Consider the following 27,103-nt stretch of genomic DNA (forward strand, 5'->3'; position numbering starts at 1 on the left):
GATGTAAGCCATCCTATGAGAGCAGGAAGTAGAAAAAAAACCACCCAGGGGTTGATTGATTTATCCTTATCTCCCAGGTAGCAAGTTAGCCAACAAGGATGAGAAAAGCCACACTCTGAGGAAGGTCAGCCAGCGAGAGCGCTGGGTGATTATGGTGCATTGCTCTATGCTGAGATGTAGGAAGTGAAATCTCCTCCAAGGCAGTATAATCGTAAATGCCAAACACCTCCCTCGCTGAATGCCCTCCTCTCCTCTCACTCAGCCCCTGCTAACAAAGGACAGTGGTTGTGCTTCCGAGCAGAAGCCACAGGGTGCGGTGGGGGGGGGGGGGGGGGCGACTGTCTCTGGATGTTGCAACCGTCCCCCTGCTGCATCCGATCTCGTCCCACGCACACTGCCTGTGTCCCTACGCTGCCCATCGGCGTTGCCCAGATTTTCCCTTCGTTTTCGGCATCAGTGGTCGTTTCTCCCCCTTTCTTTCTCACGCATGTCTCAGTTTCAGCCACACCTTAGAGTCCTGTGCTTGTACCCCAGAGGGCTCGGAATGGGAGCAGCTGGGGACTCTCACCCAGCCCATGGCTTCTTATTTCTTTCCTGCTGTCCCAGTCCTCAGACCCTGATGAGCCAACGTTGATGAGTCTCCCTGTTTGCTTCCCTTCTTCTCCCCCCTTAACCATGTCTCTCCCAGGAGTGGGTAGGGGCAAGGTTAGGTGGGAGCAAGGTTGGGAGAGAGAAGTAGCATCGTAGGACAGGCCTTAGAATGAGAAGAACTTTCGGTGGGAATGGCAGTGTGGGAATGAGTATTGAGTGCCTACTGGGTGCCAGGCTTTGTACTAGCAGTCGCACATGTGGCTATCCTATTTCATCCTCACAACAACCTAAGAAGGTCCTTACCATCTCCCCCTTTTGCAGATGAGGAAACTGAGATTCAGGGCTTGCATTATTTGTGGGTGACAGGACCCGACCCTCCACTGCTTCCTGCTGCCTTTTGTTCAGTGCTGAGTTGAGACAGCCAAGTCCAAACTACAGCCAAGAGCCCTGCCTTCTAGACATGACACGATTACCCCATTTTACAGATGGAGAAAGTAAAGATCAGAGAGGCCACTCAGCTGGCAGTGGTGGCCCAAGGCTTGTGCAGACCTGACCCCAGAATCAGAGCTCTTCGTCACCATCAGCTATTTGGCGTTGGCACTCTTTTTCCTGGTGTACCCTAAACTACTCAGTTTTATCTGGGGGAGAAAGATGAAAACTGATAAGTATTAGTTAGAAGGAGACATTTACTATATATGGATGTTAGCTGGCTTTCTTTGGCTCCTATTAGCATACACAATCCTAAATTGTTTACTTTGTCACTCGAGAACATCTCAAAGGGGGAAAATGCATATTCAGAGCCCAGCTCCTAATCCCAGCATATGGAGAAAGGCAACCTGTTCGTTAAGATCTGTTTGCAGGGCCCCGCCTTGTGTGTCTGGAAGTTGGCAAATCAGGCTCCTTCTTGCCTCCCACCCCCTCTTGCCTGTCCCCACTTCACCCCGGGTGGGGTCTCTGCCATCCATGGAGGCACCCTCCCCAGCAGGGCAGGTGTATTCAGAGACGCTCGGAAGCCATTTGGCAAAAGGAAAAGGGACCCATTGTTTGCTTGCAGTTGGAATCACATAACCTTTTCTTTCTGAAACATTTACATTCACGTCCACATCTCCCTGTCGCTACAGAAAATTGAGGAATCCATGCCCTACGCTCGGACGATGGAAGAGAGCCACGCAAAATTAGCAGAGCTGCTGGGCCTGAAAGCAAGGGGCTGGTGTCCCTTTCCTTGTAAAAAAAAAGAGTCTGACTGTGAAGGGAAAAGAATTTTAATCAAAATGGAAAATAGGAATGCAGCATGAAGCTTTCTTCTCCAACTTCAGATATTGTACCCATCATCCCCACAAGACGAGGAAGTAGGGGAGAGCTAGCAAACATTTTTCTAGCTGGAAAGGTTAGCATCTATCCACAAGGACAGGTGTGGTGCTCAACAGCACAAGAGAAATTTAAAAGGGAAAAACTCCAAACTTCTGCAGCCGGATTCTTACCTCTGGTTTGATTTACAGAGCTGTCTCTAGGGAGACTAACCGAATACCAAGCAAACTGGCATTTTAACCACTGTAATAGCCCACTTTTCTAATTACGACACTGATACGCTGCACAGACCTAGGAAGGGCAGAGCCAGAAAAAGTGGAATTAGTTCCTTGGTGCTGCCTTTTGTCGGACACGCTGCATCAATTAAAACTACAACACGTTTTTAAAAAAAAGAAAGACCTCCCTACACTGGCATCAGTTCTGGTCTGTAATCTCTGTGACGACCTCCATGCTTGGGGATTAAGGACAGCATGGGGCTGCAGCAATCAACCCCTCGCGGTCCTGGTTATTATTGCTTGAATAAATACATGGTTGCCCTGAGGTCTCCATTAACATCATGAAACTTGGGGCCTCCACAAATTGAGTAATTGCCACTGGCTTTTTGTTCTCCCTCTTTTGTCAATGCCCCAGCCTGAAATCCAGGTAGACAGGGACAGGAGTCATTTGCATATGCTAAACGAACCACAGAGATCCGTGTTCTCTCCCATTCCAAGCAGGAGTGGGGAATTCTGTTAAAGGGGTCAAGCTTTCAGGGGAACTTTCCACCCAGGTTTCACTAAAGAAGTCACCGAGCCCACTCCAGCTGCCTGGACAGGCAGTGCCCATGGATACACCAATCAGTTTGGACGTTTGGACGTTTCTCTGAGAATGAAGCCACAGCTCTCGGGTAAACAGGATGGGGGGATGTGAGGACTGTTAATCAAAAGCTGCAGTGAATTACGGGTTTGTACTTTGTGTTTACACTGTCTCCAGGGCATGGCCAGGTGGCTACCATTGCTGCAAGCCAGGTTCATGAGAAACAATTTACTTCTGTTCCCAGTTATGTCTGAGCTTGGTTGTGTGTGTGTGTGTGTGTGTGTGTGTGTGTGTGTGTGTGTGTGTGTGTGTGTGTGTGTGTGTTTGTGTCAACTAAGAAGTTAAATGTACTTTAAGGTAAACAGCAGATAGACATGTCAAAGAGAAAGCTTAGGTTAGCTCTTGTACAAACAAAATTTAGCCTAGTAAAGAATTTTACAAGATATTTGCATGGATCTTTACAAAGATCCATGCATCTTTTTGGTACAAAGAGCAAACAGCAGTAGATCTGGGGAAGTCTTCCCCAGGCGGAAGCACCTCCAGCTTCTCCATCTCCCCGTGAAGGACGGAGAGGGTCTCACCTTGACTTTTCCATAGCTTCCTTTGGGGATGAGAATCTTGTAGCCATTCACCTCCACCGAGAGCTCCTTCACCCAGGAGACGGCTGAGCCCCCCCGGTGCTCGTTCTTTGCCTCCACGCTGAAGAAGGGGAGGCTGGAAGTATGCAAACACTGTCGGGCCAACAGGTAGGCACAGGAGCCTTGGAAGTGGAAGAGGAAGCCATCAAACGTGTGATAGTGTGGCTCCCCAAATACCACGCACGTGCTGGTCTCCACCGGGCTGCAGTAGAAGAATTTGCCTCTGGGTTCGCACACCTCGTAGGGGCTGCAGGAGACCTCCTGGCAGTAGATCTCGTTGTTGAAATCCAGACAGCGGCACTTAATGGTGCAGTTCAGGTCATCCCAGAACACCTCCCCTCGCCGAAGGAACTGTCCTGGGGAATAAGGACAGTAGAACTAACATTTATTGAGCATTTACCTTCTGTGCTGGGCATCGGGCTAAAGGCTTTACTTGCCTTATACCGTTTAATCCTCAAAAGAACCCGATTAGATATGAAGTGTTGCCCTCACTTGTCAAGTGAGGAAACTGAGGCTTAAGGGAAGTTAGGTAATTCATCCAAATCACTCAGCAACTCAACTGCGAAGCCAGGATTCCAAGCCAAGTCTGTCTGAATCCAATCTAAGCTCTTGACATTACTGTCACCACCACTGGTGAGCACACTTTCATTCAAGGAAAGACACATTGTCTCACTCCATGGGATACACCAGGACACACGGCAGTCCTTGCCTTCCTTTCGGCGATAAGAGGAAGGGTATTCTGAAAGAAGGCCCGCACCCACCCCCCGGGTAACTCGGCATCACTGTCGGTTCATTTGCTAACGTGAGCATTCATTCACTCATCCACTCATCCACTCATTCAATCAACAAACAGCTGCTGGGGGCTCAGTATGTGCCAGAAAAGAATCAGGAGTCAGACCCACAAATTTAAATCCCAGGCCTCCTGGGATGATTCTGGAACGGGCTGACCCCTGGCTTCCCACATTTCTGGGCTCGTAAATCCTACAGACACTGTTCCGGCAGAACTTACACCTACACCAGTTGTCTTCTCCCCTCATCCTAGGCCCGGTCTAAGTCCAGCACTCCTCTCTCTTTATCCCCTGGACAGAACTTCTTGACAGAACCTACGTCAGGAGGAGAGTGAGATGGGGAGGGGAATGGTCCTAAGGGATGTGCTAATGTTTAAAATACTTCTATTGCCTTGGTAGGCTTTCAGTCTTTAAAACCATTTCTCTAAAAGAATGATTTCCCCCACCAAAAACCTTGAAATCTACCAGTTCTTCATATCAACCTTCAGTTGACACGGGAGCATCTCTGGGCTGGGGGCTATGACCTAATCCTTGGTTGGGGGTCGGAGTCAAGAGAACTGGGCAATGGTCACAAATCTGCAATCAACTGCCAAGACTACTGGCTGAACTTCCGCCTGTCTTAATGTTCTAACCCATAGAATGTGGACAAGGTTATTTTCTCATCCCTGCCTCCTGGGGAACAGAGATGCTATAAAAAGTTGGCACAGGTCAATAAGGTAGAGGTATTTGTACATTGAGACTGTCTGAAAAGGAAAGTATCAAAGATACAACATTAAGAATTGTAAACAATATCATACACCAGGAGTAATTATGGTTTGAAACCGTAGTTTGAAAAGGTTTCTCAAATTTTTATAAAACTGAATACCTAATGCAGAGCACAAAGCTGCCAGCTGAGCCCAGGCAGAAGCCATGACAGTTGGACACTCCTTTCAATATCTGTCCAACAGGGACAATTATGTCTCAACGGGCAGTTATGTTTCATATGGCCCCTGAATGGGATAATAGATGTATTCACAGTCCCAGTAGGTCAGATGCATCAGCCCTGAAAACAGGCCCCTCCAACCTCAATGCTTTTTGGCACTCACCCAGGCTGCATATATTCTAACAGCCTCCACTCGGTATGATTTCCAGTCTCTGCTTTCTCAGGCTTCCAATAAATGAGGGGGAAATGTCTTTGAATAGAGGAGGTTTGGACCAAAAGGTAGACTCTCTGAGATAATTTTGTTTGCAAAATGATGATATAATAAACCAGCTCTATGCAACACTTCCCCTGTTATCGCCCAGGCCAAATCCCCATCTCATTAGATTGATGTACGTCCAGTGGCACATTAAAATACACAGCAGCCTGTATGAGGAGATTGAATTTGTCCTGTATATGAAACCCAAAGCCATAACTCAGGAGGGAAAGAATGAAGTCAAAGTGAGGACTTTGTACACTGCTGGCGTCTGACCAACCCCACAGCTCTGCGAGCCAGTGTTTTCCATTATCACAGCATTTCATTCCCGGGACTCAAGGAGAGGCTGTCACCTGGCACTTAGGTAGCACAGCCACAGCCAGTCAGCTCCATGACACTTGGACAAAGGCGAGAGGCGCTGGGTAGGTCCCTAGCCCAGGCCATAAAAGCGAGAGAGATAACGGGGCATTGGTTTGGTATCTTCATAGACGTTAGATGAAGACGTGTTTACACTCTGCAAGGGAGGAGAGTGCAATCTCTGAAATCCTGGTGACCTTTGGAGCTAGATTCTTTTCTGTCCAGTTTAATACTGGCTTAGCTCTAAACATTTATTTGCTCTTCCGAACATGGAGGACTTTACAGAGTCCACAGAGGCAAAGATGCCCAGGCAGGCCATCTTCACAAATGACCTTTCCTCAGAGCAAAAGCAGAGGTTTGATAAGTGTGACCACAGCGCAGGGGATGGGGGCAGAGGGTGTGGGCATTTCAGATCGGGTGAATATGGCCCTTCTGATTATTACACATATCAAAGCCCTCAGGGGTGCCGAGACTCAGAGGTCACCTGGCCATGCTCTCAACGGAAGGAGGGCAAGAGACCTCCTGAAATTTTCATCCCAACCCATAACTTTCTTAGGAATCTGGAAGCATTTTCCCCAGGGTCATCTTCTGTGCTTACACAGTACCCTGCACTCACATCTCTCATAATAGGTCTTACATTGTATCATCACTGTTTCTGTGCTGTCTTCTCTACCATGGTAGGGTCATGGGGGTCCAGAGCAAGCACCATCTTCACCAACCTAAGAGATTGGCTAAGCACATTTGGAAACATGCAGTGGCTGGAAGGCTAAATGGATGGATGGGTAGTTGGGTGGGTAGGTGAGTGGGTGAGTGGATGGGTAGATAAATGCACAGACAGATGGATAGATGATTGACTAATTCTAGTTGCTATAGCCTCCACTCCTAGAGGCAGAAATACGCCCAGAAATCCTGTTTTCTGAATACTTTTAGACATATAAGAAGCGGGAATCTATAAACCATGGTGTCCCTGTGAGAGTCCTGGGCTGTTTTGTACAGCCGAAGGGGTTTGGACATCTCAGAGGAGGCTCCAAACTTCGGATGCCAACGTAAAGGAGACCCACGGAGGTTCACCTACAGCTGTTCCCACAGACCTAAAGCCGGCTTTGATTCTCCCTACATTCCTGCATGTTTTGCTGCTGCTTGGAGGATTTTAGGAGAAGCTACCCTAAAGACTATGACACGTTTTTTCCTTTCTTTCTAATCATACTAGGAAGTACTGATTTTCTCTCGTACAGACTTGGTGATGCTCCAAGCTCACCCACTCCCATGGATCTACAAAGTGCAGATGGTAGAGCAGGAGTAAAGATGAGAAGGAAAATTTAAAGGGGGACATGGCAACAACAACGACAACAAAAATAATGTTAAACAGGAGGGCTCTCTTCTGTCCCTCTGGCTGCGAAATCATTCAAGAGCCTCGTCCACTTTGCAGTAGTTCCCAATGGGGAGCTGTGTTCATACCCCAGGCAAAGGCTTCAGAAACTGCGGTATGGCCAGCGCAGGGTTTCAGCTCCTGGAGTGATGAACGTGCATGCAAAAATTACCTTGATCTCCATTACCCAGAGGAGAGACTTCAAAGGGTAAAGCATCAGCCACGAGTCCCCCCTACCATGGCTTAAAAGCCTGCCTGTCTATCTCAACGAAACAAACCCTGCTTTGCCTCAGAGAAGAGGAAATGCCTTTACCTCTGGAGGTGCAGCCATTGGCTGGGTCAATTTCCTTCCCATCAACTTTAAATGCCCAGCGACCGGGAACATTGACGTTTGTGGTCTCTTGGATATTCACAATATCAGGGGTTCTTGACCCCGGAAGGCTGAAGTAATTGGTGATGTTTCCACCATTAAATCCTGCCTAGAGCACAAAAGGAAGAGCAGACTTTTGAGCACACACGTCATCCCCTAACCCCCGCCCCGACCTTGGTTTACTTGCCCACCATCTTGTTTTCAGCACACCTGAAATCAAGAGACCCCTTTTCCTGGAGTCTCTGGGGCCACCATTTCAGGTGATAATGGCCCGCTAGCTCATGCCACACCCAGATCCAGGTATCAAAGATGGGCAAGACTAGTCCCTCAGTCCACCTGCAGGATCAGACACGCTTCTCCAGTTCAAAGCAGGATTCCCCCCAGATGCTAAGAGCATAAGAAGAGAGTGCAGTGCTTCAGAAACACATAGGAGGATGAGCCAGAGAACCACCTACCTGTGCCATCACTCCCCCAAGACCCGTCAGGGGATCACCGCCGCTCGCTGTCCCAGTGGTCCAGTTGATTTCGTAATAATTGAAGAGCGTGAATGTATAGGTGCCGTCAGACACCAGGACGGCCTGGAAGGTGTTCACCTGCAGGATGCGAATGGGTGGGTGGGCTCAGGACTCACATCCCCAGGAGCTCCTCTCCCCAGTAGCAGCTCCCTTTACCCTGCCCCCTCCCCACTCAAGCAGCTCAGAGCTGCTCTGACCCCAGCCTCTGTGCTCTGCCTTCTCTCCAAATATGTTCTCACCTCCAGGGGGAAAAGCAAGACATGTGGGCTGTGCATCCAGAAAAGAAATTGCCTGAGAATAACCTAGAGGCTGACTCAGCATCCCTCTTATATCGCTGACTGGCACCAGATAGGAAAGTCAGCGGCCCGACTCAGCATGTGATAATACGTGGGCACCTATAGATGGCAGCATGAGAATAAACTATAGGAACTAGTCAAGCCAGGGAGAGGGCTGTGAGCACCTGTTCCCAGAGCAAGTGGGGTAGGGCGTGGGGGTGGGGAGGGAGAGGGCAGAGCACGCAAATGCCAGTCGGTGTGACTCCAGTGGTGGCATGGGCCCTGCTCTCTCGCTTCCTGGAACACACCGCTAATCTTGGTGAGATGTCTCCCCCTCTTTTAAATGCAGGTTGGAAAGTGATCCGTTGCGGAGCACAGGCTCCGGACGCGCAGGCTCAGCGGTCATGGCTCACGGGCCCAGACGCTCCGCAGCATGTGGGATCTTCCCGGACCGGGGCACGCACCCGCGTCCCCTGCATCGGCAGGCGGACTCTCAACCACTGCGCCACCAGGGAAGCCCCTGGAAATTGATTTTTAAAAAGCACTTGGTGGGGAGAAATCGCTCCTCTAATGGAGCATTTATACATCACTTTATATCTGCAAAATTCTCCACCTCCATCTGTACCTCAACCAATGCTAAGACAGGCAATTTTTTGGCCCATTCCCATCATAGGAGCTAAGAAAACTGAGGGCTCAAGGGAAATGAATTGCTGGAAGTTCCACAGTGACCCAGCAACAGAAAACAGAATTGGAGCCAGAGCTCCCAGTCTGATCTCTTCGTGCACTGTCATTACACACGGTCTTAATTTTCAACTTTTTAGGACAGAGATGTTATATACATTCAAATCAGTCTTGCAAACAGTTTCCAGAAACAAGCTGTAGCAAACTCTGTCCTTTACTATTTCCCTTTGCTAATCCCTACCCGCTGATGCATGTTTTCAGGAAATTCAAGTAAAAAACAGAGTTAAAAGGAGAGGCTGCTTCGACCTTTTCTGTTCAAACCTAGCATTTTCCCAGCTGCCCGATACCGTCCTGGTTAACATTCTGTCAGATGCAGAGGAAGACCCACATCCTTATCCTGTGTAATCAAACTGGGGTAGAGGATCTTGGAAGCCCCAAATCTCCCATCCTAGACAGTCCCAGGGAGGGAGAAAAGGTGCAAGTAAAGAAAAGCCCTTTTTGTACACGAGAACTTTCTCCTCAAGCTCCGTGCTTGCCACAGCTGATGGCGTTTATGATAGAACCGCCCAGGTTTATGCCTCCATTCTCCGGCCCCGTTCAACAAAAGGGCAAAGTGGGACACAGAGAGGAGGGAGCAGTCACCTATATGGCCGCTGTGGGGTCAGATTCAAGAGAAAGGCATAAAGTCAACATCACACAAGGACCAAAGCTAAACCCTCCTTCAGACCAGGATGCTCCTTCCGGATGTGAATTCCTTCTCCTGAAATAAAGTTGGAAATATCTTTGGTCCAAGCAGGTCTTGAAAGCAACCCATGTCTGATCCCAGAAGTCACCTTAAAACCAGCCAGCCATCCTAAGAACGCTCCAGAAGCTGGCTCGCCCTCATGCACCTTCTCCCTCACTCTCACACACCCCCCCCCCCCCACAGGTAACTCTTCAACATGGGTTGTAAGACTCCTCTGGATCTGTTCTTGTAAAACCATGTTTTTAATTCTTGAAAAGCCCTTTTATACTTCAGAGGACTTCTAACGCTACCTGGGGGGGGGGCAGCTGAGGAAAGAGTTCAGGATTCAGAGTTAGGAGACTGGGTTTGCACCCTGCTCTGCCGCGTATGAGGTTCAAATCCCTTTTCTTGACACTTGGACAAGTTACTTAACTTCTCTGGGCCTGTCCCCTCACCTTTAAAGTGGACGGCGAGCTTCCTTGGGAACATTCTTGTGAGGGCTAAATGATTTGCAAAGATAGCCTATCACAGCCCTGGGTTCACAGTCAGCCTCAATAAATATTAGTTTTCCTTCCTTAAAGTAAACACATACTCTTGACTTTCTACTGGGCTTCTGCTTCTAAAAGATCTCTCATGCCCAGTGTTTAGTTGGCCTGTTGATACGTGTTCCTCTAAAGAAGGGGGGGCCTAGGATAATGGGAGATGGAAGAGGGGGCCGATTTCGAAGACAGGGCTGGATGGACACTCCTGCAGCTCTGGAGGATTTTTATCATCTTTTTCTCCAAGGAGCTCAGAGCACTTAGATGTTACCTCATTCATCCTCATTGAAAGAGTCCTCACCTAGTCCATAAATTTACGCCCAAGTACAAACCAGAAAGCATCTAAATTATCTTGCCATTTTTACTGCCAATGGAAGTTTTTTTTGAAAAACTGGTGGTCCGCATTTGATGGGCATTTCTTTTCTTTATTTTTCTCCCTCTGATACTAAAATTTATCGATCGCTGGCATCCTGCATCCTAAAGCTGTAAGGTATGAGGCTCAAGGACGTAAAACATCACCCAAGGAGTCGTTAGCAATCCATAACATGACAGGGGGAAATTTTTGCTTCTTTAGAGGTTATTTCTAGCCAGTGCATCCACTGTTTAAACTTGTATCTTTCTGTTCTCCAGAACCTCTTAGTGATAAAAGTGCATTGCGATGCTCTGGTCAGAAGGTGCAAAGAGGCAGGGTGCTCACAGCAGGGCAGCTACGAAATGCAAGCCCAGCACTTTTCCAACTCTGCCTCTAACTTAGTAGTTTCTGTTCCACCCTGAAACAACTGACTCATCGCCAGGGAAATCGGAAAACAGATGGAATTGGAAATAATCCTAAGAAAGCGGAGGGAAGATTTCTGAGTGTTTTTGCTTACTGGAAATTATACATTGAAGACGTATCTCATGCTTCAAAAAAGCTCCATTGCCAAAGTCATCCACACAAACGGCAGGCTTTCCTGAAAATTACGTTCTGTCCCTTTTTCTGTAGAAAGTTGATTATCTCTATAATAATGCCAGTGATAATCTTTCTTATATGGTTTTTATCTGATTGCCCATTTAGGATTTCTGAGCAGATGCTGAAACTTTATTCATGAAACACTTCAACTGCCCAATCCAATTAGCATCAAATATGAATAATTCTAGCCCTGGTCACAATTTTAAAAAAGGTCATAACATAATAAAATGAGCCAGATCATTTGGCTCCAAACTGGCACCCTAGTTTCCTTTTCCTATCAGGTTTTGTGAAAAAAGAAGAAAAGGAAATTAGCTGATGGAGAGAGGCATTTGGGCCTCTGGTAAGGAAAAGGGACCTTTGGGTTCCTGGTGGGTCCCTAATCGTATGGGGTCTCAGTGTCTCAATCAGTCTCCTGCAAAATAGGAATGCTACCTACTGCAAGAAACTTGTGGAGGGCTTCTTTTTAGACATTTGTAATGGCTCATGATAGAGATGACACATCTTCTGAAATATTACAGCTGACTGGACTGGTTAGGTGTGATAGCTCCCTCTGTTTCCTGGAAAGTGGGTGGCAAGACTCCTCAGTGTAACTCAAGGAAACTGACATTCTTCAGCTCTAACAATTAGACTCCTTCACAGTAGTGAAGATGGACAAGAATTAGATGTCAGAATACGTAGTGGAAAAGGGAAAATTTGAATGATTACAGGTGTGGTGCTGCTTCCTCCATAAAACGTTACTTCCTCCCAGGTCACAATGAAAACCCAAGTGGCAGAGAAGGTTGCCATGTCTTTGAAGTACTTCCTGATGTCCTTGGTGGCTCTTTTCAAGATGACAGGGTCCATGGTCTCTCTGTAATAGATCTCGCCTCGAATCCCATTGTGCACATCTGCCCAAAATGGAGCAATGAAGGCCCTCCCATCCGCTAGGGGAAAAGATTCGGGCGTGAACTGGCTCACCAGCACGTTGAATGAAACAACTCCGTTGTTATTGACCTACAAAAATAAAAGAGGTTTTGCACAGTGGATCTGAGACCGTGACAATTTCAGAGTCATAAACCAAGACAGATGCTCGCCTAATCATATGAATAGAAACGACTTTTAAACTACTGAATCAGAACCCCAAAACAGCAGCTTCCATTGCTCAACTAGGAGGTTCATTTGCTTCCAGACAAACTCATTGGTTTCCTTTCACTTTCAATTTGTAGCCAGCTGCATTTCTTATTAATAATCAGCCTCATTTTCATGTTCTCTATCCTGTCTTTATTTATACTTATCAAATGCTACTGGATTGTGTGTATGTGTGTGCGTGTGTGTGTGTGTGCGTGTGTGTGTGTGTGTGTGCATGTGTTGGGCTAGCAGGTGGCTTATGTGGGCAATAAAGAAGATCCAGAGTTACAGATGCAAAGTAGACAGGAAAAAACCCAAAAAACATGGAAGCAGAAAGTTAAATTAAAAAACGGAGGAACTCTATATTAGACCTTGATTCCTATTACATGACAAAAGAGGAGTGTCAGTGAAAGGTAAATCAAATACTCCATCACCAAAATCAGATCTCAAGATGAACCATATCCCACCCTGGATGAGACATTTAAAGGATTTCTATTGATGCCAGAACCACTCGGTACTCAGAAAAAGATAAGGTTACAACCTACAGATGAGCCCAATTCCATTACAGCTCTTGTAGTTTGTTAGCTTCTTTGTATAGTCTCTGCACAAAATGGAGACATGAAAACTTTACACTGTATATGTAAATGACTATCTTATGGTGATTTCTTCATGATTTGTAAATGGCTTAGTAAACTTATTAAATTACTAAACCTTACTGCAAATAACAAGCCGATATATATACTCATAAACAGGATCTGTAAACAATATGCCTCTGCCTGTGTCTGCAGCTCAGTATGTTGGTACATGAAGCTGATTTAACCCAAAGGCTTGTACGGTTTCAACAGCAGGAATGTCTGTGACGGGAATACTTGCAATTCCTCAACAGAGAAACATTCTATTGTTAGGTTCATATTTAATTAGTAATATTATGGACATTAACAGTGACTCAGATCCCAGAGATAAGTTATCAGTACCTGGGCCAAGGGTATGTATGTCAACCTATTTTGGAAGCAAGGGTGTGCGGTTTGGAAAGGAAGCTGGAGATCCAGCTACAAGGACATTCAGAGTCTGCTGTCTGCAAGTATCAGTGAACAACCCAGAAGCCTCAACAAGACTGCATGGCTTAAAGTGCTGGAAACCCAAGGAAAAATTTGCCCTCGAATAAGCCTCCCCCAAATTAAGGACCCTCTTTCTGCAAAGGCAAGAATTATTCACACTCCATGTCACTTAGCACAATGGAGGAGAAAGGGGAGCTTAACTAAACACACGTGTTCTAGAGGTCTAGGAGACCAAGGCTTCCAGAATGGAAGTCCTGTGCAGCCCTCTCACCTCCAAAATCAGGTCAACACATTCAGAAACTTACAATCAGCTGTTATAGACTAAGGAGGCTCTACAGTGAGTAGAGCATAAAAGGCATTTCAGGATGCCGGAGCAATGTGTCTTCTAGGGAACAGTGGTGTGATTAAAACACACAGACTAGCAGAGGAAGTTAGTGATGACCCAGATTTGTTTTGATTATATTCTATAGTTAAGAGCAGTGGTTCTCAAACTTTTGTGGGCAACAGAATTCCCTGGACGGCTTGTTCAAACAGATAGCTGGGCCCCCTCCCAGATTCAGTAGGTCTGGGGTGGATCCTGAGAAGTGACATTTCTAGCAAGTGCCTAGGTGATGCTGATGCTGCAAGTTCAAGGACCACAGGTTACATAATGGAAGAGGGAACTCTTTTCTAGTGGGAGTCAGCCTTGAGCTATCAATCAAAAGTTGGGGAAGATAGAGGTTCCAGATGCAGAGGAGGCCAGAGGTGGAGGTGCCTGGAGTTTTATTGCTTCTTCCAGGGCAGAGCACGGAATAGAATAGGATGTAATATAATCTACATTTGCTTCACTCAATTCTTTTAAGGCCGAAAATCAAGACAGGTTCAGTTGCTCTGAATCTTCTTGTCAATGTGCTATAGTCTCACTAGCAGCAATTCCAATGATCAAAAAATTAAAAATAACCTGAGAACACAGGTGCCCAGGAGAGCTCTGACAGCAAATGATACCATTTCTTCATGCAGCTTTGACAATGAGACCCTATGGCGTATCTCAGGCCCAGTGAGGTTGGCCAATTCTGCAAACAACCTTTATATAATAGTTGAGTACCCCTCTACTCTGCTTTGACTCTGCTCCATATTGGTAGGAAGCCTCAGAAGAGCAGATGCCTAAAGTCTTCACAGCCCCAGAAGGGAAAGAAAATTGCTGTTGCTCCTATTATGGTTCATTGTATCTTTTTATCTTGTCTAGTGGCAGAAATAATGTTCCTGGCATTGGGGTCTCTGCTTCGCTTGGGTGTTTCATCACCCACAAAAGCAATCCATTGCTCTGTATACTCCTCCGCTGTGAACATTAGCCATGAAATATACCTTTGACTTTCTTAATCATAAAACCTATCAGCTCATGAAACCTCAGAACTCGTCATCTGGGCTGCCAACAAATCCTCCATTCCCAGAGCCCTGGAAGAAGGTATTTAAAATACTTTTCCTTAATGACCAGCAAGGTGGGAGAGCCCTAGAGCAACAGCTGGGCTGCTTGTCACTTACATAGATGGTGCGGTAAGGAACGCCAAAGAAGTAGATGGGGATGGCCAGCTTAATCTCGGATGAGCTTCCGTCGTCTACTTTAGGGGTTTTGGTGTCATTCTGCCAAAATGGATACATGAGCTCCCTGGGCTGAACTGTCAAGAGACAGGGCGGTTAGGTGGATGGCCGATCCCCCTTCGGTTCGGCAAGCTGCTTTCCTCCCACCCACTAAAGCCAGCTTCTTTCAGTAAGTCTTACAAACGACGTGTAAGTCAGACAGCCTTTTCAGTTATCCTCAGCCTCGGCTGGACACGGTGCGTTATCTTCTGCCTCTGGAAAGGGGAGCGTGGAAGTGATGGCATTTCTCCTTAAGAGAAATCACTTCCCGCTTCATTTCTATGTTTCCATACATTTAGGAGACAGCAGTGGTTAACACTGGCTGGAAAGTTGTGAAATCAGCCCTGCCTGGGGCTCTCAGAGCACTGAGAGGTGCCTCTAGGTCTGGTGTGGCTTAGCCCGCTGAATCCTTGATCAGAAGGCAACGTACAGAGAACGTGGCCAGTGGCTATGAGACTCCCTTCTAGCTCAAGAATTCTACTATCAAGTCTTTTCCTGAAAGGAGTCCCCTTCCTCCAGATGCACAATAGGAGAAGATACCAGATCACAGAGGAAATAAACAATAGTTGGATCTGGGACAAGAGTGGGAAGAGAGGGTTTGTAGTAACTGGCCTGTGAATGACCTTGATTGAGCTCCCGCCCCATGAGAAGTCTCTCTGCCCAGCTCCTGTTTACAAAGACAGACTTGGGATCCTCTGGGGCAAAGGAGGTTGGGCCTTTGAGCAGTCTTTGGGAGGAGGCTTGGGGCGCTTACTCATCATCCTGGTCAAAGGTGAGAGTCATCACACAGACACACACAGCTCCCCTCCTGTAACCGTGTCACCACCTCTCTTGGCAAGCTGGCTTGTTTCTCAGAAGATTCTCATCCAAACTCTTGCAAGGGGTGGCCCAGCTCAGAGAGAGAAATTAGACAATTTCCCCAGGGTCTACATTACTGATGATCAGGTCCAATGGCATTTATGAAATAATCTGTATCTGGGGTGTAATGTTTCTTTGCCTCTGTCCTTTCTTTTCTTGGATGAAAACTGAGCAATAGAACATCATCTGTTCTTCCGTCTTCTTAACTCATGTGTGGCAAATGCATTTGGGGCTTCTGCTGACAGTTCGTGAGGCACCTGCTTGCAGGTGTTGATGCCCCATCCCAAGGTCGGGGGCCCCTCCTTGGGAAAATCCCTGCTCTGTGCTGATGGAGCCGATAGGCTGGCGAGAAACTACCAAGGGCTGCCCTGCTCTTTTGGGAGCCTTTAAGTGAGCAGAGAGCAGCTCATGTAAGAGAGTGGCCGAGTGACCAGAGAGCAGCTCAGTAGTGCCTGGCCGAGTGCCAGCTTCTCTCCTCGTGGAGCAGGGAATGAGGGGAGGTCTGCCTGGGGGAAGAGCTACTCTGTTTCCAAGGGCTAACTAACATCAAGAGGGAAATGGGGAAGACGAGCCTGGTCATTAGTGTATAAGCATCGTTCCCCAACCTTCAGAAGTCTCTGTGAAGCCAACTAAAGGAAATCTTTGGGAGGTGCTGTAGTTAGTTTTATCACAGGGGCACTCAGCCCACGTGCTTTATTTAATGTCACCATCAGTAGACAAAAAAGGTTTCTCTAACAGTCATAATTACATAGAGGTAACAAATTCCAAATTCCCAGAAGGAAGCAATTTTTTAAAAAAAATCTCTTTATAATCCCTATCATAGAATTATACACAGGTACTTATTAAATCTGCAGGGTAATGAACATTCTCAAATTAATAATAATAAATCAAATCGTGTCATGGATTTATCCTTCATGGGGAACTTTTTAGAAGTGATGTCCAAGTGTGTACAAGGTCTCAAATTCATGCTGAATTGTAATCATTTGAATAGAAAGATTAATTGGTATTCGGGGCAGTGTTGGCCAATCTGCCTAGGACAGGAGAAATCCATGCCCCTCCTGAGGAGACAGAAAACTATGGTCAGAGAGATTGTCCCTAACTTCTCTCTCTGCTCCAAAGGTGACACAAATTTGCAAGATTCATCCCTTCAGGAATGATCCTAACTAGCTCATGATTTTGAACAGGAAAGGATGGACAATCAACATTTTTCAATTTTAAGAAGAATTCAAATAATCAAGATATCTAATATTGTAAGTACTTATCAAATAGTTGTTGAATAAAAAAATATGACTAATAAAAGGGAGTAGGTTTAAACTACAGCAATTCCTACCTTAGAAGTCATTACTATTATAAAAATATAGCTTGTTAACAGCATAGCCTATCAATAGAATCAGAGTTAATAGAAGATAGAATCTCCTCACCCATGCTGATTTTAGGCCAGGAATTTTACAATAAACTCTATGTTCCCAGAACGTTGTTTTTTATTTTTTTCTCCAAATAAGACATACTTTCTTAGAGCAGGAGTACGAGGTTAGAGGCAGTTGGAGTCATTATTGTGGGGTTTCACACTATAGCCTGCCTGCTACAACTGCTTAAGTTTATCCAATCCTAGGAAAATGTTAGGGCTCCACATGCCTTATAGATCTGTTCACTCAGACTTGTAATCACGTGTCCGCTGAACTAAACAAACAAAACAAAGAAGATGCTCTAGAGTTTTAGCCATAAAAGTTTCAAATCGATATAGACTTTCCCATCTTTCTTGCCTAAAATTCAAAAACTGTAGAAATGCATGAGATCTCCTACCTACCCGGGGCAATGCTACATAGAGAAAAAGGATGAATCACGGAGGGGAAAATTTTTCTTATTTCACTTGCAGTTTTAGATTTTTGGCCATTGTAAATGGCCACTGATACTCAAGTCACTGACATTAATGCCACTGGAACTCCCTCATTTTGGCTTAAACAAGTGTATTTTTTAAAGTCTGTGCCACCAGTGAAATGCCTTCATTGGAATCAATCATCAGGCATGGGATGCACACACACCTACCCTGTGTACTTTTAACGAAAATAATTTGCATTATCTTAAAGACTTATTCCATTGACATGGGGCAACTTGGTATATACAAATTGTGTTCGAAGTGAAATAAGAAAAAGTAGGAATGTAAATGAACATCATTCAGAGTTAATGTATTTTGCCCTTGACGGCAGAATTTAATTTACTTTTTTCTTGTTGTAACTGTAGACACACGTACACCTGCCCTGATAATTACAGTTCCAACAAAAGCGTCTCTTTATACATTCAAGGGCATGCTAATCACGAGCTTTATGGAAGTTTGTAGTACTCACCTTGGTGCCGTACAAGTGCGAAGATGAAAGAGACCCAAATTCTAAGTAATGATGAATAATTCATCCTGGAATTTTAAAAAGAAAAAGAAAAAAAAAATCCCCAGCTTGCCAGAGTAAATAGAACACCAGGTGTGTTTGGTGGCAAGTCCCAAGACACATCACAACCATCATAGAACATTCACATAACAACATCAACAGTTCTGAGTCAGGATGAAATGCCCTGGATGCTGGCGGGCCCTCCTACGTTCAACACCTCATGAACAAATTAGATTCCCCCATGAGAAGCAGTTTGGAAGTGTAATGAGATCATTCAAATTGTCAGGAAATTAGAAAGAATCAATGAGCACGGCAATGAGTCAAGGAAAGGCATCTACTCTCCAGCTACTAAAGCCCTGAGAAACAGGACCCCACTCTAAAGATGCCTGCTGTGTCTCTAGAACAGACATCCATCCTCTGTGAGACCAGGCTCTCCTAATTTTCGCAACAGCTTTCAATCAGGATCCCATAAAAGTCAGTTAAAACACAATGTGGTCCTACAGGTAGGAGGATTTAGAGTTTGCCATCACCTTCTGTAAACTATAGAGCCAGTCCATCACTCTGAAGTACAGACCAGAGTCACAGGTTGTAGAAGACTGTCCACTGACTTTCCATATGTGAAATGAATAATAGACATGTAATAAAAAAAGAACCATGCCAGGGGTGGCTCCTTGGAATTACAATAGAAATAGAATCCGGTACACAAGCAAGTAATTAGTCGCAGCAAATTAATTAGAGAAAGAACATCACAAAAGTGAACTTGTTTTCATTTTAGTTACAATCCGTTGGACCGCTGGCTTTACCCCTTGGATGATCTGTGCCGCTCTGTAGAGCTGAGAGGCAAGCTCCAAATTACACATACTCCTGCGTCAGCACCAAGTGCATGGGTAGACACTGGAGTTTGCTTCCGATAGCATTCTTAAAACTAAAAACCCTTCTCTAATTATTGGAAGCTATCACAATTCTTCAGACAGACTTCTATGGAAAATCAGTGAGTCTCCCCTGTGAGTTTTACTGTAAATCTTCAGTTGTCAAGCACACACATTGAAATCTTAAGCACATAATAAATATTAGTCAGTTTTGCTGAAAATGGGAGGAAGCCTTTAGCAGAGATCACACACAGCTTTTAGCAGAAGGAGATGTGAGGCAGGTTTAAGGCTGGAGTCCTTAGGGAAACAGTTCAGAGAGCAGGAAGGAGGATTCATTTAAATATTTGTATTTATGAAAAATGTCACTAACCTGTTCTGCAGAGACTGGAGGAATGGAGTCGGAAATATTAAGCCAAATCTTGGTAAACCAGGAAAAATTAGGTAAAACAAGAATTCATGTCAGTTCTCCCCCACTTGCTGCCAATTATTTCTGATTCCTGAAATGATGTCTGAATCCCCTACTCTCAAAACCAAAAATTCAGTTAGTCCTGCGCTAGAGTCACGTAAGTGTTGAGTTGCAATCAAGTTTTTCTTCTATTGATTAAGGAAAAGTAAATCTAAAGATCAGTTTCAGGATTGCGTAGAGAGGTTCTTTTCCTGAAAAACTAGACCTTTTTCTCCCCCCTTAAAAAAAAAAAAAGAGAGTAGATTCAGATGGAAATGTCAGTTACTTGGAGCTGAAACCTTGGTCCTTTCTGATCGGAATCACTTTGCACTGAAAAACACAGAAGAAAACCCCCCTTCTACCTTTGTACCCAAAAAAAGGCAAGTGTATAATGTTACGGAATTAGCATCCACCAGCATGGGATTCAAACACCAAACAAAGCTGCTGCCTGCAATATTTAAAGTTGGTTTTCTACCAAAGTCTTTTTTTGTTTCTCTGCTTTTGAACGGCTGCCACAAATAGGCTCTACCCTGTTTTTTCACAGGTGTGCGTGAAGTATTGAAAGAAACCGTCTCAAACTTTTCTAGGTTTTATTCCTGCCCTTTTCCCTCTGATACACCGCAGGGCAGCGGGTTAGGCCAGGGGACAGGTAACCAACGCAAGGCAGGATCTTTCACAAGGGAAAAACCAAGGGCTCTGGAAACCTCCACAGATACCCAGCGAGGGTCCTTGGAGGGAGTGGGGACAGAGAGACCCCCCCCGACGAAAGTTGCAGTAGGTATTTAAAAGGCATCCATCGTGAACGAGGTAAAAAGGTGTCCGGTTCGATGCAGAATGAGAAACATTGGCTAAGGCAGAAACTAAGTTTACTATCCAAAATATTTAAAGTGAGACTTGTTAAAAAAAGGAAATCATTTGAAGGTAGCAGGAGAAAACTCTCTGTAAATCAGTGGGAATTTAAAAATTGCTTCAAAGTTCTCTCTGACCAGACATTTAAATGCCAACTGTATCAAAAGACATAATTCCAGTTTTGAACAAATTGTCCTAAAATGGACAAGAGGTTTGGGAAACTAGTCTTTCAGTCTAAATTATTCAATATTTTCCCCATAATCCCGTGGTGATTCAGTAGGTTTTACGAATTCTCCACATTTACTTTCAGATGTCAAGTGACTATTTTCCTCCCCAAGGCACATATTTATGTAACAGAAAATCTGATTTTTGGGGTGCCTGTCCAAAATAAAATCAAACTCAAATCCAAGACTCACCTCAAAGAGCATTCTCCTTGCCCAGCCTTTGTTAAGGTTTCAGTCCAGCAGTCAACCTAACTGTAGTGAAGCAAAAGAGTTGGTTCCATTTTAAAAACTGCTAGTGTCACAGTAATTGCTTTGGTCTTCCTTCATGCACTCGTGGGTATCTGTATCTCAGCCTTTTGACCCATATTAAATGTTTCATCCTTCTTGGGGCAGGACTGCTCCTGGGATAAATGCCACCTGGGCTAACCAGATACACAAGATGGTGGCAAATGGATCAGAATGACTGAGAAGCTGGGTGCAAGCGAGTGCCAGGTGCTTGAGGACAGACGGAGCTGGCTTATCGCTGGTTGGGCTGGGGAGTCAGTTAGTGAGCATGTATTCCGGGTGTACACTCAGTGGTCACAGAGGGAAAAATGACAAAAATCTCTTTTTATGCCATGTCGGCAGGAGGGTTTATTCTGTTTGAAAGGGTGAAGTGAGCCAAGATTTGACAAGATTTAGACCAAAGGTGGTGTGGGCGTGGCTTGGAGCTAGTAACCCAAGACAACTTGTGTTTTACAAAGATGGCATAGATGGAAGCTGCTTTTTAGGCAGGAGGAAAGGCAGTTCAAACAAAACACAAAACAAAAAAATATTCCTAAAAATGAGTAGAATAAGCCTTATATGCTGATTGTTTCTGTTTTGTTTTGTTTTCTTAAGTTTCTTACACCTTCTGTGAAAGAAATAGTCAGATCTGAGCTAGTTTGAAATGATGCAGTGAGAAATGTGGACGGCCACGAGCCTCCAGCTGTGAGCTCCTTCAGGCTCAGCCTCACTGTTGGAGCCAAGGGCAACCCCATCCGTGACTGGGCGAGGTGGTGGGACAATTGCCTCAGCACTTTCCATCCAATGCAGGACTCCCCTAATGGGCAATTTTTGCTCTGGAGAACCTAGTTGAGGTGACAAAGGCTATATCAAGGGCTCAGCTGAAGCAGCTCTACTATGCCCAAATCAGGGTCTAATTGGGAAAAACTTGGACTTGTGTATATAATTTTATGCATTGGGATTTTATATATGTGTGTGTGTGTGTGTATAAATATATATAATGTATATACATTGGGGTTGAAATGTCCAAATTACTGTGGCAGATGGCAGAAGGAGGGATTAAAATTCTCAGAGACATGGACACGCATGTATATCATGTGACTCCAGAAGACCCAACAGATGATCACGTCCCACGGAAAGGCCCAGAGGACAGACACATCACCCACCAAAGGCAGCAGGAATATGCTGGTGAGAGACGCACAAGCGTCAGAAACAAGCTCGGGGGGGCTCCCCTCAGCAGGTCAGGGCTGACGGCAGGAGCGGTGGTCACAGAACTCGACTGTCCAGTCGCAGTGGGGATGATGGGCACCTGAAACAACAGAGACCAGGTCGCAGCACTCTACTGCCTGAAGCCAAGGGGGTCGAATCTTCATAATAACCAAGCAGGTCAGAGTTGTAGCCAAGGGGCCCTGATCCATAGAGAGTTATGGAGATGATTAATAGAGCATGGCATCCAAGGGGCAAAGTAGATGGGCAGCCAACAAGGGTATTGCTTACTATATAGAATAAAAAAGAGCAAGAATGGTTGAGCAAGAGGCCAAAGACAGTGGCCCCAATGAAAAGTCTTGATCCTTTGCTCAGTTTGTGGATCTGAGTCAGTTTTTCAAATCTGGAATCCATAGACTAAAAAGGTAACCAGGTCACCAAAGGGAAGAATCCTGCAACATCATGGCAAGTGTGTACAGTAGTGATTCTCTCAGTCCTTCCCCCAAAGGACCTACGGTCATTTACTTGATTGACTGTAGACTGGGGGAGGGGAATGCCTAGATATCTTGTGGACTGTTGAACAAGGGGTTTGAGTTAACATTGATACCCAAAGACCCTGTTAGAGTGAGAACAGAGAGGCCAAGGAAACAAAAGGAGACCTGGCCAAGTCCCAGCAGGCCCACAGGGGCTGCCGACCTACCTGGATGTCAGTCCCCAAGTCCCTACATATAATTGGGTTTAATATACTTGACACATTTGGTCCTTGGTCTGTGTGGTAGAAGCTGTCATAGCAAGGAAGGAAATTGATCCTCCTACTCCAGCCAAGGTAGTAAATACAAAAGAGTCTTGCATCCTGGGGTTGGGGGAAGATGGTGAAGATTAGTGTCACTCTTAGGGAGCAGGGGTGGTGGGATCTATCATATCTCCATTTAATTGGGCAAGATGGATCCTGAAGAATAACTGTGAGCTACTGCAAGCTCAACCAAGTAGTAGCTCCAGTTTGCATCTGCTGTACTAACACATCTTTGCTGTAGATACTACGTTAGTACAGATGGCTTCAGATACATGGCTTCAGATACATGGCATGTGGCCGTTAATTGGGCAAATGCATTTTTTCCCCTGATTCAGGCGCGAGGATCAGAAAAATAGTTCATCTTCAAATGGAACAGACAGCAACATACATTTATAGTTTTGCTGAGATTGGATGGAATGTCTCCTATAGAACATCACCTTGATTCACAACGTTGACAACGTTGATTGGCACAATGAGGAAGAAGTGGGCGGAGGCCTGGGTAACACACATGTGCTCTGAAGGTGGGAGTTACATTCTTCAGAGATTCAAGGCTAGTACTTCAGTAACACTTTTAGGAATCCAGTGGTCAGAGACATGCTGGGATCTCCCCTCCAAAGCAAAAAGCAAATGGCTGTATCTTGCAACCTCTCTACAAAGAAATTCTCCCCTCTTCGTAGCTTTCTTTGGGTTCTAAAGGCCACATATTCCGTACCTACAAAAACTGCTCCAGCCCACATACCAGGTGACATAGAATTCAGCCAGCTTTGACTTGGGTTGAGAGCATGAAAGAGCTTTGTAGCAGCTCCAGACTGTAATGCAAGCAACCCTGCCACTTCGGTCATATGTTCAGTAGGTGCTTTGTTGTCGGAGATGTTAGGGGCAGAAAAAGATGAAATGTGATGTTTATTGCAAACCCCAGTGGGAAAACCATAACTCAGGTCCCTGGAGTTCTGGACCAAAGTCGTGACATCCACAGCAAAAAATAACACACCTCCTGAAAATCAGCTCCTGGCATGAGAATGTACCCTATGATGGAACATTTGACCAAGATACAAGTGACCACGTGCCAAGAAATTCCCCTCATGAGCTGGGCCCTGTTGGACCCCCCAAGACATAAAGTCAGGGGGTCCCAGCAGCAATCTACCCTAAGATGGAAATGGCATAGCTGCATATCTTGAACTGACAATGAGCAAGCTGCTGAACTAGGTAGCCCAGAATCCATGTCACCTTTCAGAGTTACACTGGTTACCCCGCCCCGCAACCCAGATAACACATATGGCCCTATGTGAAGTGCGAGGTGGGCGGTGCATATGACAAGCTGAAGGAGGATGAAAAAGCCTAAGCTTGGAGTGTGGATGGATTGGCTTGGTGTGTGTCTGCAAGCCCAAAGCATATGGTGGCTACGCTACAGCCTCACGCAAGGGTGGCCTTGAAAGACAATGATAGAGGAATATTTTCCCAGTGGGTGGACTTGGGGGCATTATATCTTGCCCCCAAATACTCTGTGTCAAAGTGGTCTGATGTTAGAACATGTACAAATTCATAGGCAATGGTGAATCACATATCTAGTTGGACAAGGGCCTGGAAATAAAAAAGTGGCAAGGAGGCCTGGAGTAGAGACATGTGGATAGACAGATGGGAATGGACATGAAGTGTGAAGATCTTTGTGTCCTATGTTAACACCCAAAAGAAAGCATCCACTACAGAAGAGGGACTAAACAACTAAGTAGACAAAATGACTTGGGCAGCTGACCTGAAGCAGCCTTTGTCAGTGTTGGTATGATGGGCACGTATATGAAGTGGCCACAGCAGCAAGGATGGAGGTTATGCAGGAGCCCAATGGCATGAACTCCTATTTAGCAAGGCTGAGTTAGCTATCCTGGCCTCTGAATGTTCACCCTGCCAATAACAGAGACAAAAGCTAAGCCCTCAGTCTGTCACTGTTCCTCGGGGAGACCAACTGGCCACTTGGTGGCAAAATGACTACACTGGACCACCTTCATCCTGGAAGGGCCAATGGTTCCTTTTCCCAGGAATAGACCTGGACTCTGGATATGTGTATGCTTTTCCTGCCCACAGGGCCTTAGTCAGCACCACTAGTGAGAGGCTTGCAGAATGCCTGATCCACAGGCATAGAATTCCATGCAAAATAGCATCCAACCAGGGAGGCCACTTTACAAAAAGGGATGTGAGCGTGGGCCCAAGATTACAGTAGGAGCCCCTGGTTGGAGCAGTGTCCCCAGTAGGAGGAATGCATGGGTCCAGGCACCAAAGTGTGGAAGCAGGAGTAGCCCCACCTGCAAGTACTCCCAATCATTATTGAGGGACTTTGGCTTCCCAACCCCTCATCTCTAGGTTGTGCAGAGTTTGACATCCTGGTTTCCAGGAAGGCGTGCTCTCACCAGGGGACACGGAAAGAGTCCCACGGACCTACAAGCTATGGCTGTGATGCCGCCTGGGTACTTTGGGTTCCTTGTTGCAGAGACTAGCAGGAAAGACGAGCCACCACCCTATTAGGAATCCCCGACCCTGAGAAGCGGGAGGAGGTGGAGCTGCTGTTGCGTGACAGGCTCAAGGGGTAAGACATGTGGAACTCAGGTGACCCATGATGGTGGCTCTTGCTACTCCCTGGCCCAGTTGCGACTGTGATGGACACGCATAGCAACCCAAGTCTGAGCAGCATATAGTTACCAGGGATTCAGATTCCGCAGGAATCAGGGTTTGGGGAAAACCACTAGGTAAACCACTGAGGCCAGCAGAGGTGATAGAATGGATAATGGAAGAGGGAGATGGTGGGTACCAGTCGTGACTCTGAAACCATCTGCAGTGTCACGGGCTGTAGTCCGTTCCCCTAACCTCCCTTTTCTGAGGTTCCCCTCTGGAAGAGCCCTGGAGGAGCTGGTTCTGATCATGGATGGAGAATTGCATCTACACATGGCACAGGGTGGACTGTGTGGTACATACAGTCGTGCACCACTCAGATCCATCTTCAAGAAAAGAATGCTTTCCAGCCACAGGGAGTATGGTTAGCTGACAGCTCCCAACTGTTGGCTCCTTTGGCGTCTGCATCAGTGTTCAAGCTGAGGTCATGTTCCTGTGTTCCTCCATCAATGACTTGAGAAAAGCTTTGGTAAAAGGACCTAACTGGGATGCCCCTAATAGGAAATCTTTGCTCCAGAGCATCCTATTGGGCTTGCAGACTTTGTCAGGGCTGCTGCATGGTGCGATGCCCCCTCCTGCCCCATCTTTCTTCTTCCCCTTTTCTTTCACAGGTGTTATTACCCAATAAACCTTTTGCACTCCTAACTCCACCTTAGCATCTTCCTCCTAGCCATCTGAATCTGCCACATTGGTGTCTTGGATAAATGTACAAGCCCTCTACAACGGATCATTTTGCTTCATTGTATAATCTGCCATGGAGATTCCAGATATTTTTGTAGTGCAGTTGTTTCTACCACTTATCCACTGACTGAATGATGTTCAACCTCCTAGATCTAGCTGGATAAGGTGATTACATCGAAGGTTATGCGTACGTTCTCCCTGAAAATGGTAGTTAGCCACAGCAGAATCCTTGAAATGGATGAGGTGATATAGAAAATGCAATTATGTTCGTGAAGACTTCTCCTGAACAGTAAAGATGTTCATGATGAAAGGGTCTCAAGAGCACCACATCTGGAAGTTTGCTTCTCTTATTGCCTTGGAATCTTCATTCTTGGACACCTGGGTTAACTTTCATGGGTTCTCCTGAAGTCTGTTTTTCATTCTTAAGAGAAAAATGTTTAAAAACCTGATGTCATATTTCTAAAATTTTCATATTTACTAGTATCATGGTAATAATCGTTTAACGGCAAGCTGCAAGCATTAGGAGTTTAAATCGTAGCACAAATGCTCTAGAACATGTCTTTTTAAAGAATTAATATTATTTGCCTCTAAGTAATTTTCTTTTTGTGCTGATCTTACTCCGCCTAGACACTGGACTCTTAATTATGAGAAAAATGGCATTGGCTCTTTGAAAATCACATTGAGTAACATTAATGTTTATTAACTAGCAAGACTTTCTAGATCTAAGATCTCAATAATAAACGATGCTCAGCTCTGAAATGTAATCAAGGACTCACAGATATTTTCTGAAAGTAACTCTAGTATCTATCTCTAGGCAAGGAGTTTGTAATAGATAATTCTAAGTAGACCAACATAACCAAAAAAACCTCACAACTGGTCTTATTCTAACATCCTTGTTAGCACATTAGCAATAAGGTTGAAAAGGGGCAGGGCGAGTGGAGAGACACTCTATATTCCCTATTCACCAAGTAGCACGAAGTAGTTCTAGAAGAATTTCACTGGTCGGCAAGAAGCAG

At 45.6% G+C, this 27,103-nt stretch overlaps 1 protein-coding gene across 11 annotated transcripts in view; it reads right to left on the bottom strand.

Annotated features, from left to right (window-relative positions):
* TECTA (tectorin alpha) overlaps nucleotides 1-27,103 on the bottom strand; it is an 85,741-nt gene that overhangs the window by 52,640 nt on the left and 5,998 nt on the right. For 5 of the 11 annotated variants that reach the window (XR_004351127.1, XR_004351128.1, XM_032640624.1 and 2 more), the window contains 10 exons: nucleotides 26,279-26,508; nucleotides 21,913-22,055; nucleotides 20,675-20,730; nucleotides 19,335-19,348; nucleotides 18,060-18,124; nucleotides 14,761-14,894; nucleotides 11,780-12,067; nucleotides 7,847-7,984; nucleotides 7,335-7,500; nucleotides 3,276-3,688 (listed from right to left, as the gene is read on the bottom strand). Coding sequence is in view for 9 of the 11 variants with exons in the window: in XM_032640624.1 (XP_032496515.1) it covers nucleotides 3,276-3,688; nucleotides 7,335-7,500; nucleotides 7,847-7,984; nucleotides 11,780-12,067; nucleotides 14,761-14,894; nucleotides 18,060-18,124; nucleotides 19,335-19,348; nucleotides 20,675-20,686 (1,230 nt within the window). In the remaining 2 variants the exon portion in view is untranslated. Of the gene's footprint in view, nucleotides 1-3,275; nucleotides 3,689-7,334; nucleotides 7,501-7,846; nucleotides 7,985-11,779; nucleotides 12,068-14,760; nucleotides 14,895-18,059; nucleotides 18,125-19,334; nucleotides 19,483-20,674; nucleotides 20,735-21,912; nucleotides 22,056-26,278; nucleotides 26,509-27,103 lie in introns of those variants that run through there. The other 6 variants (XM_032640626.1, XM_032640622.1, XM_032640628.1 and 3 more) reach the window with 6 other exon arrangements.

The sequence above is a fragment of the Phocoena sinus genome, chromosome 8 (assembly GCF_008692025.1).
Source record: "Phocoena sinus isolate mPhoSin1 chromosome 8, mPhoSin1.pri, whole genome shotgun sequence".
NCBI classification, from domain to species: Eukaryota; Metazoa; Chordata; class Mammalia; order Artiodactyla; family Phocoenidae; genus Phocoena; species Phocoena sinus.